Here is a 19,058-nt window from a genome sequence, read left to right on the forward strand (position 1 = left end):
TCCAGCTACATAATACATCTGTTTATATTAATATAAAAATCTATTCTAAAGAGTCTTAATAGGTCTATCATTGTCCTTTTCATCAAAGAATACATACCTTTGTGTGTATCTGTTATATTAGACCTTCAACTGTAGATTGAGCATTTACTAGGTGATGTTTTTAGTGGTGACAATCTTTTTATTAAAATTTATTTCACAAAGTCTACTTGATTTACAATGTATTCTGCCGTACAGCAAAGTAACTCAGTTATATATGCACATTATTTTTCATATTCTTTTCCATTGTGGCTTATTGTAGGGTATTGAGTAGAGTTCCCTGTGCTATGCGTAGTAGGACTTTGTCGTTTATTCACTCTTTATATAATAGTTCGTATAATAGTGTGTATCTGCTAATCCCAAACTCACCCACTGCTACCCACCTCCCCTGTGACGCTACCAGGCTGTTCTCTGCGAGTCTTTTTTTGTTTTGTAGATATGTTCATTTGTGTCATATTTTAGATTCCACATATAAATGATGTGGTATTTGTCTTTCTTTGTCTGACTTTTTTCACTTAGGATGATAATCTCTCGATCTATCCAGTGTTGCTGCAAACGGTATAATGCCTTTCTTTTTCATGGCTGAGTAGTACTAATGGAGACAAATCTTGATACTGACAGAGCTTCTTTTGTTTTCCCTTCATGCTTCCATCTTCTTCCCAATAGGAAATGAGATGGTTCTCTTATAGATGACTTCTAATGACCATTTAGATCTTGTAAAAGACACATCAGGTCATTTCATATGCAGTTGATGGAGGTCTCTTTGTTTTTAGCTTGAATGGATTTTGTAGAGAATAAGGAAACTGCCATAATATTGCTCACGTTAGGGTCAATTCAATCTTTAGAAGCAATGGGAACACTCACCTAATATTCATTAAATGTTTACCTTTTAGATTTAGAGAAAAGTTCTTGTGCTTTTGGAACTTAAGATCTATCAGGGAGACCAAAAGGTGAATCCAAGGATTACCATACACAATGAAAAACAGGATAAAAATGATAATATGCTGAGGCTCCACTGGTCAGAGAGGAAGACTTTGTAACTCAGGCTAGATGAAGGGAGATTTTCTGGAGGAAGGACTCTGGGATTTAGTCCCAAAGGACATGCATCTCATGCATCCACATGTGACTATGTTGTGTCACTGTGCCCAAGCTGCTGTCTGCCTAGAGGGACCTATCTGATTCAGCAAGGGAAACACCTACTCAACTTTTAAAACTTGGCTTGAAGGTGATAACCATGATAGCATCTCTTCTGCAGAAAAGATAATAACCTTATAGTTACGTCAAATATGTATACAACTCCCCACTAAAACCAGCCAAATATATATATATTGAAACAAGTCTTATTTCTATTCCTCCCCACTTCCCTCTTGCTCCTTATACATCACCTTTTTTTAAAGAATGTGTTATTTTGTGAAGCAAAAAGACAATTTTGTACCTCCTTTCCTAAGCAAACATTAGCATTTTACACATGCTTTATTCCACTTTGCTTTTCTCTCATAACCATATATTCTGGAGCTCACATTGTAGGATTATGTGCAAAGCTTCATTCATTTTCAAACCCACCTGTATTCTATGGTATGGATATACCACAGTTCAGTCTCCAGTATAGGGACATTTCAGATGGTTCTCTCATTTTGCTGGTATAAATTATGTAAAAATATCTTTATGAATGCATTTTGTCTTAGTCAGCTCTGCCTCCTGTGGCAAAATGCCATAGAATGGGTGACCTGAATAGCAGACATTTATTTCTCACAGTTCTGGAAGTTGGAAAGTCCAGGATCAAGATACCAGCTTATTTGGTTCCTAATGATAGCTGTCCTCTGACTTGTGAATGGCCTCCTGCTCACTGTATCTTGTCAGAGAAAGAGAGCTCTCCTGTCTCTCTTCCTGATCTTATAATGGTACTAATCATATTGTGGTGGCTCTACCCTTATGATATCACATAGACCTTCTCCCAGAGAACGGAGAAGAGGCCCTAATTCCTAATACTATCTCATTGAGAGGATAGGGCTTCAATATATGAATTTAAGAAGTCCTCAAACATTCCGTCTATAATATTAAAAAATGTGGGGAAAGAGCAGTGTTTCTTTAAAAAAAAAATCTATATATCTATATATATATATATCTTTGGCTTTGCCACATCTTAGATTTGGCACAGGGGATCTACTTCCCCAACCAAGGATCCAGGCCTCCCTGCATTGGGAGCGTGGGGTCTTAGTCACTGGACCACCAGGGAAGTTCCACGGCCAGTGACACTTGAACCAAAGTGAGATTTCTAGGTCAAAGTGTAAATCCCACGTAATTTTGCTAAATAATGCTAAATTTCACACTTAGCATTTACACAATTCTTATGGCCCTTACCCATATATGGGAGTGTGTTTTCCCCCATTTGCTGGAATATGTTCTTGATCTTTGGGCTACTGCTAACTGATCTGTGGAAAATGGCAAGTTTTGATTAGCATTTATTCTGTTGTGAGCAATGTCAGATATTGTTTCCTTGCTTTTAGGTTTATTTGCATTTATTTTCTTGTGAACTATCTGTTCTTATCTTCAACATATGTTTCAATGTATTGTTGCCTTTTTCATTTTTATCTTAATTTTTAAAGTATATAAGAAATGTTAACACTTTATGATATAAATTGTATTTCCCAGTTTGTCAATCTGTCTTTTTAATTTATTTATGTTATCTGAAAGTTGTTTCATTAAAAAATTTTTTTTGATATAAATAAGTTCATCCATATTATTTTTATTGCTTTTGGATTTTAAATTATTGTTGGTTAAGTTTTTGCCATTTCCATTTGTAAAGAAAGTCTTTATTGTTTTCCTCTAACACATGTATATTTTTGATTTTTTGATATTTAAATTCTTTGGAATTTTGTCCTGGTCTGCAGTATGAGGAGTGGAATCAGTTTTATCTTTTACTATGCAGCTTCCCAATTTTCTAAGCACCACTTGTTAAAGAGCCACTTTTCCCTTACTGATTTGTGCTGCCTTCCTTTCAGTCAGTTCAGGTGCCCAGTCATGTCCGACTCTCTGTGACCCCATGGACAGCAGCACGCCAGGCTTCCCTGTCCATCACCAGCTCCCGGAGGTTACTCAAACTCATGTCCATTGAGTCGGTGATGCCATCCAACCATCTCACCCTCTGCTGTCCCCTTCTCCTCCTGCCCTCAATCCTTCCCAGCATCAGGGTCTTTTCATGAGTCAGCTCTTTGCATTAGGTGGCCAAAGTATTGGAGTTTCAACTTCCTCATCAGTCCTTCCAATGAACACTCAGGACGATCTCCTTTAGGATGGGCTGGTTGGATCTCTTTGCAGCCCAAGGGACTCTCAAGAGTCTCCTCTAACACCACAGTTCAAAAGCATCAATTCTTCAGTGCTCAACTTTCTTTATAGTACAGTTCTCACATCCATACCTGACTACTGGAAAAACCATAGCTTTGAGTAGACGGATCTTTGTTGGCAAAGTAATGTCTCTGCTTTTTAATATGCTGTCTAGGTTGGTCATAGCTTTTCTTCCAAGGAGCAAGCGTCTTTTAATTCCGTGGCTTCAGTCATGCCTTCCCTTATCATATGCTAAATTTCCCTGTGTACCTGGATGTCTTTTGGACATTCTGTTCTGGCCGTTGTTCTCTTGTTTGATGCATTCATCCATCATCCATCCATGTTTGACGCAGAGCCAGTAGAACTGACCTCACCGCTTCTTCTTTTTTTCACTCTTTTCCTTGCTCAGTTGGCTTGCTTATTTGTTCTACCAAATGAGCGTTATAATCAATTTGTCTCGAACAAATAAACAAAACAAGAACACAAACTAAACACCTAATGGTCTCTTGGTTAAACTTATGTTAAATATATACATTAATTATGAGAGAAATTTTATCTTAAGAGGATGTTCAAGTGTATTTGTGTTTTTAGGCATGTGCTATAGTTTTCTTATTCTGCTGTTAGATGTTTCTCATAAAATTTACACTTGGAGATCTTCCTTTCGCCTTTCCTGACTTTCTTCCTTCTTTCTTGCCTGTTTTTCTTCCTTCTTTTGTGTCTTCTTCATTTCTTCCTTCCTTCATTCTTTCCTTCCTTCCCTTCAGTGTCATAAAGGAGTGTCCTCTATCAATATTTTCTAAGTTTGCCTGTATAGATGAAAGTTTTTGATTTCCATATATTAATTTTATGGCTTACAACTTTTGTTTGTACTAATTTTACATAGGTTATTTTAGTCTTCCTAGATATGTAATCTGATAATCCACAAAGAGTATTATTTCTTCCTTTCTAGTTTGTATGCCTCCAGTTGTTTTTTCTTATCTAATTTCTATGGCTGAAACTCTAATACAATCTAAAATATGCTTGCTTTTGTTCTTTTTCTCACCTGAGTCGGAAATTCTAGCAAGTGTTTTTACCTCAATTATCTTTTAAATGAGTGGAGATTGTATTGAGCTTCATTGGCTGTTATTTTTGTAATTTTTAAACCTATATTTATAACTGAGTCTGCAATTTTTTTTCTTTTGGTGTGATCTTTGTCAAGTTTTAGAATCACCTTTATGCTTATTTCATATAACACATTTGGAAGATTTTTGGAGAAGTATAAGTAGCATTAGGATTATCTGCTCTTTAAAGGATTCTCTTGAAGAAACGTTGGATCCTGCTGTATTTTTCCTTGCAGAGCTCTTTAAATGACTTTTCTCTTTATTTTTTAAGTACTGATCTTTTAAATGTATCTATTAAAGTTTTCCATCTGAATCAGGATTAATTTTGATGAGTTTAAGACCCTGAATTACTTGAGATCAGAACCATAACTCTTTTGTTTAGTTTTCTCAAAGGCCAGGGTTACTGAAAATTAGTAGTCATACAGTGAATGTGTATAGAGTACTTGTTACAGAATGCACTGGCAAGTGGCACAGAAAGAACAATTCAATCAGCAAGTGTCATATTTGTGCTTCCTGGAAGAGTTGGTGGATTGAACATGTGTATTTACCTTCATCTCCTTCTAACACTTCACAGAATTGATTTTTTAATGGTCCTGTCAGCAGCTGATCATAGAAACATCTTGTCTCTTACCACCTCTAAACCTTTAACTTTAATAACAAGGTGATTATAAAAGATCTAAAGTGTGCCTAGCCAGAAGTTAGGGAAGCTAAAGGAGGAGATGGCCTATCTGGAGTAATAGCTGGCTTGGCTGCCCCATATTTACAACTAAAGTCAAAAGATAAGTGACAATGTGTATTATCTGCAATAGGACCTCATGCCCTATGCTGAACTCACAAATATAAAGTGAATGTGTGTGCAGTGTCATTTCCACATTCCAAATCTAATGTACAATATTCCTGTAAATGGTAGACTCTAGCAATGCCAAGAGAGAAGCCCTAAAGACATGAACATGATTTCTTACTCAGCTGTCCAGCCAGTTAACCCTACAATAAAGCCCATGGAGAGCAAACCACAAACATTTGTTTAGTACTAACAATCAGTATTTTGGAGACCACTGTTAAATACAAGTGGTCTACAAAAGATTACCTGTCATCCCAGAAAAAGTATAGCATAGCTGATAAAATAGAGACCAAAAAGAAACACAAAACAAGGAGACCAACTAAGCGCGTGAACACACACACACACTGTGCACACACACACTGTACACACACACACTGTGTACACACACACACTGTATACACACACACACAGTATACACACACTGTACACACAGACTGTACACACACACTGTATACACACACAGTATACACACACACTGTACACACACACACTGTATAGATACACACACTGTACACACACAGTATACACACACTGTATACACATACACACTGTATACACACACAGTATACACACTGTACACACACACACTGTGCACACACACTGTGTATACACACACACTGTATACACACACACAGTATACACACACACTGTGTACACATACACACTGTGTACACACACACAGTGTACACATACACACTGTGTACACACACACAGTGTACACATACACACTGTGTACACACACACACTGTATACACACACACTGTATACACACACACTGTATACACAAACACTGTGTACACATACACACTGTGTACACACACACACTGTATACACACACACTGTGTACACACACTGCTACCTTGGAGAAAATAATATACACAGAAGAAAATTTAAAAAAAGACTTACAATCAATACTTTCAGAGATTTTAGAAATATATCAAGAATTACTTGCTATTAGAAAAAAAAAAATACTCAGAGGTGCTGAGGGTGTAGGGAAAGACTCTAGGGAATTTTAAAATGCTGCAAGTAACCTAGCCAAAACCTGGAAATAACCTAAATTTTTTTCAATAGGTTGAAAATGTCTTTCAATAGGTTAATTGTTTAACAAACTGTGACATCTATACCATGGAACACTACTCACAAATTAAGCATCAATAAACTGTGGGCTTATGAAATAACTCAAACAGATTTCAAAGGAATTATGCTGAGATCAAATGTTAGTTTCAACAGGGAATGCCTAGTGCAACAGTTGGGGGATGACCAGAGGAAACAGCTATATACCAGGTGGAAAGCATACTAGGCCAAATTGCTTCAAGTCAGAAAGATCCAGAAGATAATTTTTCAAAGAATTTGAAATCCACAGAATATCTTAAATGCCCAAATATTTAATTATTATGACATATTTTCTAACATATACAGAAAGATAGAATAATATAGCTGTCCCCCCCCCATGTACCCTCCCCTCTGTTTCAACATTTATCTTTACAGTGTCAAAGTGGTTTCTATTAGCTGCTTATTTTTTTGTTGAAGCATTTTAAAAATACTGTGGACATAATAATTTTACTACAAATCCCTAAGCATGTTATCTCTAACAAAGATTAAATTCTTACTTTTAAAACATAACAACACTACCATCGTCATAGCCAAAATTAAAAATACTCTTTGCGACCCCATGGACTGCAGCATGCCAGACTTTCCTGTCCATCACCAACTCCCAGAGCCTGCTCAAACTCATGTCCATCGAGTCAGTGATGCCATCCAACCATCTCATCCTCTGTCGTCCCCTTCTCCTCCTGCCTTCAATCTTTCCCAGGACCAGGGACTTTTCCATTGAGTCAGTTCTTTACATCAGGTGGCCAAAGCGTTGGAGTTTCAGCTTTGGCATCAGTACTTCCAATGAATATTCAGGACTTATCTCCTTTAGGATGGACTGGTTTGATCTCCTTGCAGTCCAAGGGACTCTCAAGAGTCTTCTCCAACACCACAGTTCAAAAGCATCAATTCTTTGGTGCTCAGCTTTCTTTATAGTCCAACTCTCACGTGAATCCATACCTGACTACTGGAAAAACCATAGCTTTGACTAGATGGACCTTTTTAGCTTTCATTCCAATTCTAAAGAAAGGCAATGCCAAAGAATGTTCAAACTACCCACAGTTGCACTCATCTCACACTCTAGCAAAGTAATGTTCAAAATTCTCTATGCCAGGCTTCAACAGTACATGAACCACGAACTTCTAGATGTTCAAGCTGGATTTAGAAAAGGCAGAGGAACCAGAGACCAAATTGCCAACATCCTTTGGACCATTGAAAAAGTAAGAGAATTCCAGAAAAACATCTACTTCTGTTTTATTGACTACACTAAAGCCTTTCACTGTGTGGATCACAACAAAATGTGGAAAATTCATCAAGAGATGGGAATACCAGACCACCTGACCTGCCTCCTGAGAAATCTGTATACAGGTCAAGAAGCAACAGTTAGAACTGGACATGGAACAACAGACTGGTTCCAAATTGGGGAAGGAATATGCCAAGGCTGTATATTGTCACCCTGTTTATTTAACTTATATGCAGAGTACATCCTGTGAAATGAGAGGCTGGATGAAGCACAAGCTAGAATCAAGATTGCTGGGAGAAATATCAATAACCTCAGATACACAGATGTCACCACCCTTATGGCAGAAAGTGAAGAAGAACTAAATAGCCTCATGATGAAAGTGAAAGAGGAGAGTGAAAAAAACTGGCTTAAAACTCAACATTCAAAAAACGAAAATCATGGCATCCAGTCCCATCACTGCATGGCAGATAGATGGGGAAACAATGGAAACAGTGACAGACTTTATTTTCATGGCTCCAAAATCACTGCAGATGGTGACTGCAGCCATGAAGTTAAAAAAACCCTTTAAGATACCTTAAGAAGTGTTTTAAGTTTTGGTTGGCTGTGATCGCTGGTAGAAGGCCACTGTATGGCACAGGAGCTCAGCTCTACACTCTGTGACGACTGTGAGGGGTGGAATGCGGGCTTATGGGAGGGCGTTTCAAGAGAGGGGGATATATGTACACACATGGCTGATTGATGCAGCTGTAGAGCAGAGATCAGTGCAGCGTTGTGAAGTAGCTATCCTCCAATTAAACATTTAAAGCATAAACATTCTGCTACATCAAACAAATACTTCAAGATAGCAAATCCAATTTTAATATTTCTGGTTCTCTTATTTTTTTTTTCTTTGCTTTGTTGGAATCAGGATCCTAACAATGTCTGCAGACAGTGTTGGACTGATGTGTCTCCTGAATCCCTGTTCTTCTTTTGCCATTTATTTGTTGAAGAAAATGAGTCATATTTTCCTAGATTCTGGATTTAGGTGTTTGTATCCTTTTGGATACAATAGGATCTTTATCTCTTACTATAAATTTCTCTGTCTCTTACTGTAAATTCCCTGGTGGCTCAGAGTGTAAAATGTTTGCCTGCAATGTGAGAGGCCCAGGTTTGATCCCTGGGTCAGAAAAGATCCCCTGGAGAAGGAAATGGTAACTCACTCCAGTATTCTTGCCTGGGAAATCCCATGGATGGAGGAGCCTGGTAGGCTACAGTCCACAGGGTTGCAAAGAGTCAGACATGACTGAGTAACTTCACTTTCTTTTCTTTCTACTGTAAATTAGTGTTTAAATCTCAGGGCTTGATTAGATTTAGCTTCAGATTTTGGGCAAGAATGTGTCTGAGGTTGTTGTTCAGTTGTCAGGTCTCCTGTCTGACTCTTTGTGACCCCATGGACTGCAGCACACCAGCCTACCTGTCCCTCACCATCTCCCAGAGTTTGCCCAAGTTCATGGCCATTGAAACTGTGATGCCTTCCAACCATCTAATCCTTCGTCACCCTCTTCTCCTTCTGCCTTCAGTCTTTCCCAGCATCAGGGTCTTTTCCAATGAGTCTGCTCTTTGCATCTGGTTGCCAAAGTATTGGAGCTTCAGCTTCAGCATCAGTCCTTTTAATGAGAATTCAGGGTTTATTTCCTTTAAAGGACTGGCTGGTTCCAAGGGACTCTCAAGAGTCTTCTCCAGCATCACAGTTTGAAAGCATCAATTCTTTGGCATTCAACCTTCTTTACAGTCCAAATCTTACATATGTAGATGACTACTGGAAAGACCATACATAGCTTTGACTATAGAGACCTTTGTCAGCAAAGTGATGTTTTTGCCCTTTAACACACTGTCTAGGTTTGTCATAGCTTTCTTGCCAAGAATCAATCATCTAATTTCATGACTGCAGTCACCGTGAAATTTGCAGTGATCTTAGAGCCCAAGAAGAGGAAATCTGTCACTGCTTCTACCTCTTGCCCTTCTATTTGCCATGGAGTGATGGGACCAGATGCCGTGGTCTTAGGTTTTTTGATACTGAGTGTTAAGCCGGCTTTTTCGCTCTCGTCTTCACCCTCAGTGAGAGGCTCCTCTTTGCTTTCTGCCCTTAGAGTGGTACCCGTCACTCTCGGAGCTTGCCGATGCTTCTGGCAGTCTTGATTCCCGCTATCTCAGGCAGTGCTGTGGGTGTCTTTAAACCGGAGCGTTGTTGCTTTGTTCTGTTTTGTTAGTTTCTGCTGTTCCGCAAAGTCCATCCCCTGTGTGTATACACATATCCCATTTTCTGGATTTCCACCTGTGTATTTCTTATTGCCTCACTTTCACAGGTATCGTAATAATCACTGTGGGGATGTTGAGGTTGATCAGTGATGAGTTTGGGCATTATTAATTCAAACCATCTGCTGAAAAGATCCCATAGGCTTTTCAACTAATAATTTAGCAATTTTTGATGATCATTTTCTAATTCTTTATTTCATTGGCTATTATAAAGGATGGTTTTCAAATTCTATTATTGCTTTTTTACTTTCTGGATTTGGTTATTCATTAATGACATTTTTCATGTACCATTAGATGACCATCAAATATAGTACATACAGGAAAGACAGGATATGATCTATATTCTTTTCAGTTTTCAGAATGTGATTTTATTCTTTAGCAACCCCCAGAGATTAACTAATGGATATAAGTATCAGTAGGTAGATAGATGGTAGATAAATAGATAAACAGTGAGATATATCCTGTATATTTAAATATATGCAAACAGTGATTATTCTGTTTGATTCTCAAATTATTTCATCACATTGTTTCCTGTGCCATGTTTGACATAACTCCAACTTTTGATAGCTTTCTTGCTTGCTTTCAGGAAATGCAAGGCATTCTGATTTCATCCTGATACAAACCCTCTATAAAACCCTTCTTCCTTTTAGTGAAAAACTGTACTTAGAGACCACAGTCACTAGATTGTTTCAGTAGTTTCACTTATATTTTCACAAAAGTGAAAATATATTGTTAAAAATTGTGAGTTTATAGTGATATTACCAACTCAAATTACCACTGCAGAATTTTTTATGTATTGTTTACATTTTATATTTCATCTTTTATGTTAAAAGATTTAGTCTGTTGTCAGTAGCATAATTAGTTGTTAGCTTTTTCTTGATATATATAACAGTTTAATGAATCCTTAGCAGTATTAACTAATGATAAGGCTAGTTAATATATTTTCAGATTTTTATTATGTTTAATTTTTTATGATAGTTATACCCTGCTGTTTGATGGTGAAAGTGTTAGTTGCTCAGTCATGTCAGACCCTTTGCAGCACCATGGACTGTGGTCCACCAGGCTCTTCTGTCCTTGGAATTCTCCAGGCAAGAACGTTGGAGTGGGTAGCCATTCCCTTCTCCAGGGATCTTCTCAACCCAGGGATTGAACCCAGCTCTCTTGAATTGCACGCAGATTCTTTATGGTCATGACCATTAGAAAAACTCTACTGTTTACTAGTAGTTATATTATTGTTTTAACTTCAAACATATTTAAATCCATGAGTTCATAATAAAACTAAAAATATTCTAACTGTTCATTTTTGGAGGATACTAGGAACCAGTTCAGTCTTTTGCAGCTGATGAATTAAAGGGATAACATCGAGTATTTATCTTGTTTTTCCCATGCAATCTTGTAGTTTAGAGAAATCAACTAACTGATGGCTGATAATTGACTTGTGTCAAGTGTTCCCACTAATAAATTAAGGAATGATATAACAACTGCTTACCAGCTGGTATGTCTTTGACCTTATGTTTTTGAACTCATTTACAGTATCCGTAAATAGAAATGTTTGTTACCAGGCCTCCCAGTAACTGAACTAAAGCTTAAGGAGACCTTGCATTAGGAATTGCAGGGTGACTAAGGTTGGAAATGAACCCTAAACCCTGGTGCCTTGTTGGTGAGATGTTTCTTTCACATTCACATCACACTGCAGTGTGATCTGCTCTAAGAGGTCAGTGGCGCGGTGCATGTCTGTCCTGTAGCCCCATTTCTTTTCAGGTCCTGGACCCTTTGTGTGGATTGTGTTGGTTAAGTGACTTGCTTTGGTCAAAGGGGTATTGGCAAACATCATTCAATCAGGGGCCTGACAAACACCTGCTGTCTTATTGTTCTTGGAGTCTTTACCACAGAAATGCGCCTGCTGACTTTCGAGAGACGTTAGGGGGCGAGTACCCCAGCTTGTGATCAACAAGTTCCTCTGACTCTGCCCTAACCTCAGATAATTGAGCAGCCCTGTAACGATCATCCAAGCTTGGCCAAGTACTCCCCAGCCTCAGTTATCAAGCGCAGAATCATGAACTGATTATTGTCTTAAGACAGCTCTGTAGTGGTTTGTTATCTAGCAAGGGGTAACTGATAGTACAGGTACTACAGACAAGGCAAGATTACCAAATGCTGACTATTATTGAGACTGACTGTGATATCAGGTTTATTTTGTTTTTACTCCCTGCGCTCTTAATGTGTATTTGACTTTTTTGGGTCATAAAAAGTAAACAAGAAAATACTGAATTTAAATATCACTTGAAATAATTTATAAATTTATTTTAATTTCCTTTCAATATTTAGGAATTGCAAATTTTCTAATAATATGTTTAATCTTGTTTTTTAGTTATTTAAAATACATAGTTTCAAATTTTAAAATATGATATATTCACAAAGGCTTAGCTTTTTGACTGTCTACTCTCCGCTCTTCTTTCTCCAAGGTATCCATTTAAAGTAGTTATTACCTGAATATTTTGGAAAGTATTTTGGAGAGTTGTTAGTAAGTCTGGAGTTAAATTTGTGATATATGTGTAGATAAAAATAAGCCCAATGACAGATCATGAGACAATTATTAATTTCAACAAAAAGCAAATTTTGTTCGGGAAAAGAAACAACTACACTATTATGCTTACTGTTTGTGAATATCATGCATATTGTTGTTTTACCATAAACAGTGATGATTTATCTAACTAAAATTGCAATCCTCCTTTATTGGAAGTATAGGGAAACAGAAAATTCTTTGCATGTGGAAAGAGGTGATGAAAAAGATAAGTTCTCATCTTTCCCATTGATAAGCAAATAGATTACCTATAAATATATTATAAGGAGAGATAAGATATTTAATACCCAAAGAATAAACTAAGAAATAAATGTCATAGCCTCTGCACAGAAGGGAGGGGGGGCCTATTGGTTTTTCTTGATAGGCCCTAATTGATTCATGACAAAAAGTGGGAAAAAAAAATCAAGTAAGCAGAAAACTGACCAAGAAAAGAAGAGGAAACACAGCATGCAGTGACTTAATAATGATGATAATGATAGTTTATATTTGTCAGGTTCTTCCTGTGCCATGTACTATGCTATCTGTCATGTATGCATTATCTCTGAATCCTTACTACAATTATATGACACAGACTCATTTTATACCTATAACCACATGAGACCATTAATGCTTTGAGGGTTTATTAGCTATCTATTGCTGGACAATGAATCGTAGCAGAACTGGAGGCAGTGGACATTGTCACTTCATATTTTCTCCGGGTCCTTGAGCCACTTGGCTGCGTAGTTCTGGTTCAGTCTTAACGGGCTGTTTGTCACCACCGTGTCTAACTCTGGAGACCTTTGGCTCTCACACACACAGCACGCCTCAGAAGCTCCCAGACTCATCCTGTGGGTCCCTGCAGAGGGCTTCTTCAGGACCTACCAGTTGGCCTCTCTGAAAGCTTGTACTCCAGAAGCACCCAAGATGGAAACTACTTGTCTTTTTACAATCTGGTCTTGAAAATGACGTCATATTTGGTTAGAAGCAAATCTGTAGTTCCAGCCTATACTCGTGGGGAGGGTATGGATTTCAAGAAGTGCTGACTAGGTGAGTTATTTTAGAGGTTATTGTGCATATTTTCATATGTGTGACGCACACCCTGGTGTGTTATCAGTTTAAGCCAACAGAAATAAGCTATATGTCATGCTTACTATGTAGGGTGCAAGCTTTCATCTTCCCATCGGCCCCTAGCTTTGGAAGCAGTACATGACTGCAAGGGAGAATTACATGAGAACAAGGATCACCTTGAAATCACTCTAATTTATACACAGTCAAAGCCTCTGAAGCTTTAGAACTTTATTGGTAATGAATTATTTGAGGCAGCCCTCACACTTGATCGTGACAAACTGCAGCTTCGTGTTCCTGGGACGGGGCATTAGTCACAGGGGCACGTTGTCTAAGGTGAGGAGTTGTTGCTCTACCTTTAAAGTTGTTAGGAGCCACTGAAGTGCTTTAAGCATGGAGGATGACATAATTGGATGTGTACCTACTGCCCTGAGTTATGTTATTTTGTGTCAAGCATCCGATGACATTCCGTTTTCTCATGCATGAGACAGAGATGCCTGCTTTCCACCCCACCAGCTTCATTCATGCTGGTGTGATGAGATTTGTAAATTTCTTTTACCTGCAGATTGCTCGAAGTGTCCCATCTCAGGACAGCTGTATCTGCCTCTCTCTGAGCACGTAAGGGTCTTTGTGGCTGTAATCAGGTTGTAACCCCCCAAGGCACAGACACTTTGCCTTATCCTTGGTCTGTAACTCAGTGGCTACCGCCATGTTGACATATATGAAGGACTCAGTAAATGCTTCTTAAGTCAAACTGAGTTAAACTTTATTGGGCACTGTATTTTTGATGTTCCTGTTTGTGATGCTGCTCGTCTTGCTGTTCACACTGTTAGCACTGTTTGCTGAATCCAGGATAGGCAAGGTGTGAGTGAAGAGGCTGGAAGGAGACTCCGGGAGCCGTAGGAACTGTGGACACGTTTATTCTCTCCTGGCTGGCATGGCAGTCATAACACAGCCTCTCTCCTGGCTGACACAGCACCTGTAGCAGCAGCCGTAACCTAACCATAATGTAGCCATAACGGAACCATAGCTTAGCTTCATATAACATAACCATGCCGTCACTCCAGCGTAGCCTCGATGTGGCAGCAGCCAGGGCTTTCCTGGTGAAGCTCATACACGTGTACCATGCACGGCCACCCGTGACCAAGTGAGCACCTCCTGATGCGCATGTGGAGTGCTGCAAGTGATCTCAGCTTTCACGTAATCATTCTTTACAAAATGTGGGGCAAGAGCGAGAAGCCATGGGGCGAGAGAGCCTGACCGTGCCATCTTGGCTGATTTCCTCTTTCCCTGCAGGCACCTAGGGTGATAGCTATTGTTCTGAGCTCTGGGTGTACAGAGATAAGATAATGGCATTTTACTTTTTTAGTGGGATTTCTGCATCTTATGGTAGCTCTATTTTTATAACTTATTTTTAGTTTTCTAAGGAACCTCCATTCTGTTCTCCCTCACGAAAGTCAAAGCTTAGTTCCTCAGTTGTATCTGACTCTTTGTGGCCCTGTGGACTATAACCTACCAGGCTCCTCTGTCCATAGGATTCTCCAGGCAAGAATACTGGGGTGGGCAGCCGTTCCCTTCTCCAGGGCATCTTCCCATCCCGGGGATAGAACCTGAGTCTTCTGCATTGCAGCCTGATTCTTTACCACCTCAGCCACCAGGGAAGCCTTTTACATTCCCATCAACAGTGTCATGGGACTCCTTTTTATCCACAACCTCTCTAGCATCTATTGTTTGTACATTTTTAATTTTTTGTCTCCCATTGTGAGTGTGACAGCCTGCTTGATGATGAAACACAGCTGTAAACTGCACTCAGTCACCACTTAGATTCTGTAACCACTGCAGGAGGCAGAATAGTGTATGATGTCCTAGCTTCATAGCTGTGTGAGAGTAGGTGAAGGACAAAGCCATCAGCATGGGGAAGGGCTGTATAAGAGGAAAGGGGAGACCTTTTAGAGACTGTAACCCAGGGGCTGTTGAGAAGAATGGGTATTAGGATGAATGCAGGAGACAGTTCCATCAAACATGGGGGTCCTGGTTTGTGAAGGCTCGGAGGGAAATAAGATTAGAGGAGAAGGGAAAGAGACCGCAATTGGAAGTCAGTACAATAAGTAAGAGTTGCTGGTCCTCCAAAGGGACACGCAGAGCCCAGCACCGTCTCCTCTCTGCCGCCTTTGTGTCTCCCCAGCCCTCTATGAGCAGTCCTGCGAGGTGTACAGGCACCGAGGCAACACCGCGGGCTTCTTCTACATCGACTCCGACGGCAGCGGGCCCCTGGGGCCTTTCCGGGTGTTCTGCAACATCACAGGTAAGGGTGTGAGATTCCCCCGCACGCGTCATGCTGCTGCGCGACGGCACACAGGAAAGGAAAACCCACCGCACGGGAACACTTGTATAAATGAAATAAAAAAAATAAAGACCAACTTCAGAGGGGAGGCTGTATTTTTAGGTAAATCATAGGAATTACCAGCTATTTTATTTTCATGAGAGAGGAGAATGTGACAAGGGTCTTGACAAGGTTCCACTGAACCAAGGATTAATTATCAAGTATATTTTGCAGAGCTGACCAAGGTCATTTCTCTCTTCAAAGTCAAAAACAAAAAGAAAAGGAAAATAAGCCAACAAACAAAAAAGGCAAAAAACGAAATCAATGGAAAGCCCTGATTCAGGAAGTGGGGAAGCTGGATTCAGGTCTTTCCCTGAGGACTGCATGACTCAGGTTCTCTCTGAGCTTCCTTTCTGCATCAGTGAAGAGGAAAGAGCAGTTTCTGCTTCTCAGAGTTGGGGGGATTAAACAAAATCATCTATATTAGTGCAACTGACCAGTTATCCTGCAGATGCCTAATCAAAACCTGGGATAACTCTATTTTCCTTGGCAATCTCATAACATCTTGTAACTTCTTCCTAAACGTGTCTAAGGACATATTGAGAGCCAATTACTGTATGGAAACAGCGTGTGATTACTAATTTATTCTTAAAAAAAAAACCAATTCCACAGCACAACCTGATGTAATAGTTATTTAAAAATATAGCAATGCGAGTTCTCTGTTGTGAATATTGTTGTCAGCACATGCGCATTCTTGGTTTGTTTGTTCTGAGCACTGGCCTTTGAAGAGGCCGGCAGAATCGTGGGATGAAGCAGAAAAGCAGGAGTCTTTGGGTCCTTAGGCCCCGGGCTCTACTGCAGCTGGGTAACCACATCACATCTGTGGTGCTTTTTCCATAGCCAAACACTATCCTGGGGACCCAGGATATTCAGAGAAATAAGACGTAGTCATTGTCATTCACGAGGCAGTAAAATCAGGAAAAATGGCGTGCAATATTACAGGTAGAAATGTAAACAAACCATTGCCAAAACAGTGATGAAGGGCATTTAGCAATAATTTGCCCATCTGAATACAAAGGGCCACACTTTTTCTGCAGAAAATGCTAGTTACATGGAATTGTGTGTCATTTCATTCCATTTCCATAATACTTCATTTCTCCAAAATGTATGCTAGCTGCTTCTCAATGGCCCTATAACATAATTAGAAACTGTGTTACTGTTTTCTTTTCATGGTTATGCCAGCCTGTAATGTTCAACAACCTGGTCAAGAAGTAGACTTCTCAGTAGATCTTGGTTATTTCCCAAATTTAATTAACATATGAATCTCTGGGGAATAATGTTAAAAATAGACTTGCCAGAGTCAGAAATTCTAAATTCAGTAAATGCATTTTACTGAGCTTTTCAAGTGATTCTGATATAATTTGTCCCCAGTCCACAGTTTGAAAAAATGGAGGAAGTGATTTGGTTACAGAATGAGGCAAAAGAGATCAGTGTCTGCTGAGTGATGGGTGTGACATATGATAATAGGATTTTTGGTCATGGCATCAATTACTCAGCTCCTGTCATCTTTGGGAACTGAACTGAGAGTTTTCAGATATCATGTCTTTTAATTCTTTGCAACAAAAATCTGGGGTAGATACTTTTAACTCTATATATACTACATAGAAGGAAAGAGCATGTGAGAATTTCATGACCTGCTAGAAAATAAATCCTGAAACTAATAGTCAAGACTCAGGAAGCAAGCAAAACCCTCTGGTGCAGCAATGATCTATATCACTGAGACATTAATGGGGTATTTTGTATTGCTTTTGTTTTGCTTGAAACCCAGTTTTTATTTTTGTAATAAAAGTAATCAATGCTAATTACAGAAAATTTAAGGGAAACAAGTGTGAAGAAATATAAGGCCATGTATAAACCACAATCCAGAGATTGCTATTGATATTTTATTATTAGATTTTCCTTGGGACTTTTTTTACTATAAATGTATATATGTGTTTTTCTATGAATGTTTATGTTTTTAGATATATATTTTATATTATGAATTTAATAGACAAGCACGGACTAATCCTATTTTTATTAAAGTATATAGCTTGACAAATTTAACTCCCCAAAATAATATAAAGATAATAACACACCATGTATGACTGATTCATATGTCTCATTTACATGAAATGCTGTACCCCTTTTTGGAAAGATTTCTCTTGGGATTTATGTTTGATATTTGTTCAGGAGTGGCTAAAGATGAATGTTTACTTAAAGTTTGCTGTTTTGCTGATGTGATGCTAAAGGCATCAAGGCCTCTGAGTTATGTTATGTCCCAAAATTGATAGGCTGTTTTGTGCATGATTGAAGAATTCTTTGAAATATGCTTTTTGGTCACATCAATTGCAAATATATAGGTGTTTGGTTTGGATTTTGTTTTCCTAAAAATACTTGTAGAAATAAAAGTCAACTTCTGTGTAGGCTGAATTATATAATTCTCATATTTAACTGACAAAAATTTTTAATGCATAATATAATAGTAATCAAATACATTTTTATTGTTTGTGAATGTTAAGTGTTCTTAAATGAGAGTGACTTATGACACAGGATAAGTGTGACAAAGTGCTTCAAGGAGGAGAGGGAGGCACACGGGAGGGAAGGAGGGAAGGTGGGGATATCCGGTCAGAGAAGACGTGCTGTGTTTCACTCTGTTTTTTTTTTAATTAATTTATTTATTTTAATTGGAGGCTAATTACTTTACAATATTGTAGTGGTTTTTGCCATACGTTGACATGAATCAGCCATGGGTGTACATGTCCAGTGTGAACAGGGTGGGGGATACGTGTTCACTGAGGTTTTTAAAAGCACAAAGCTACTAGTTTCCACACTTTTCAGAGGCATTCCTGAGGTCATAACACAGAGAGTATAAACAATGCTGGGAAGCAGGGAGCCTGGGTTCTCTCTCTTCTCTTCCTTGTGCCGGTTGGCTGAGTGCTTTGGCCTGACTGTGCGTTTCTAAAATAAGGATCTGGAGCCAAGTGGTCCCATAGGTCTTCCTCATTTAGAACTCCCTGAGAGATCACTGGGTGGGTGGGTGGGGAGTTCCCTGGTGGCTCAGAGAGATCATTTGAGGTTCAAAAGAAAGGGAAAAAGAAAAGTTTCTCGTAAGTCTGCAGACACTTGTAAATGGATGT

The 19,058-nt window shown here is 38.9% G+C and overlaps 1 protein-coding gene across 2 annotated transcripts in view; it reads left to right on the forward strand.

Annotated features, from left to right (window-relative positions):
* Positions 1-19,058, forward strand: part of CNTNAP5 (contactin associated protein family member 5) — a 995,558-nt gene that overhangs the window by 655,019 nt on the left and 321,481 nt on the right. For both annotated transcript variants that reach the window (XM_043894748.1, XM_043894749.1), the window contains one exon: positions 15,745-15,864. In XM_043894748.1, coding sequence (XP_043750683.1) covers positions 15,745-15,864 — 120 coding nt within the window. The remainder of the gene's footprint in view (positions 1-15,744; positions 15,865-19,058) is intronic.

This window comes from Cervus elaphus, chromosome 33, assembly GCF_910594005.1.
Source record: "Cervus elaphus chromosome 33, mCerEla1.1, whole genome shotgun sequence".
Lineage (NCBI taxonomy): Eukaryota > Metazoa > Chordata > Mammalia > Artiodactyla > Cervidae > Cervus > Cervus elaphus.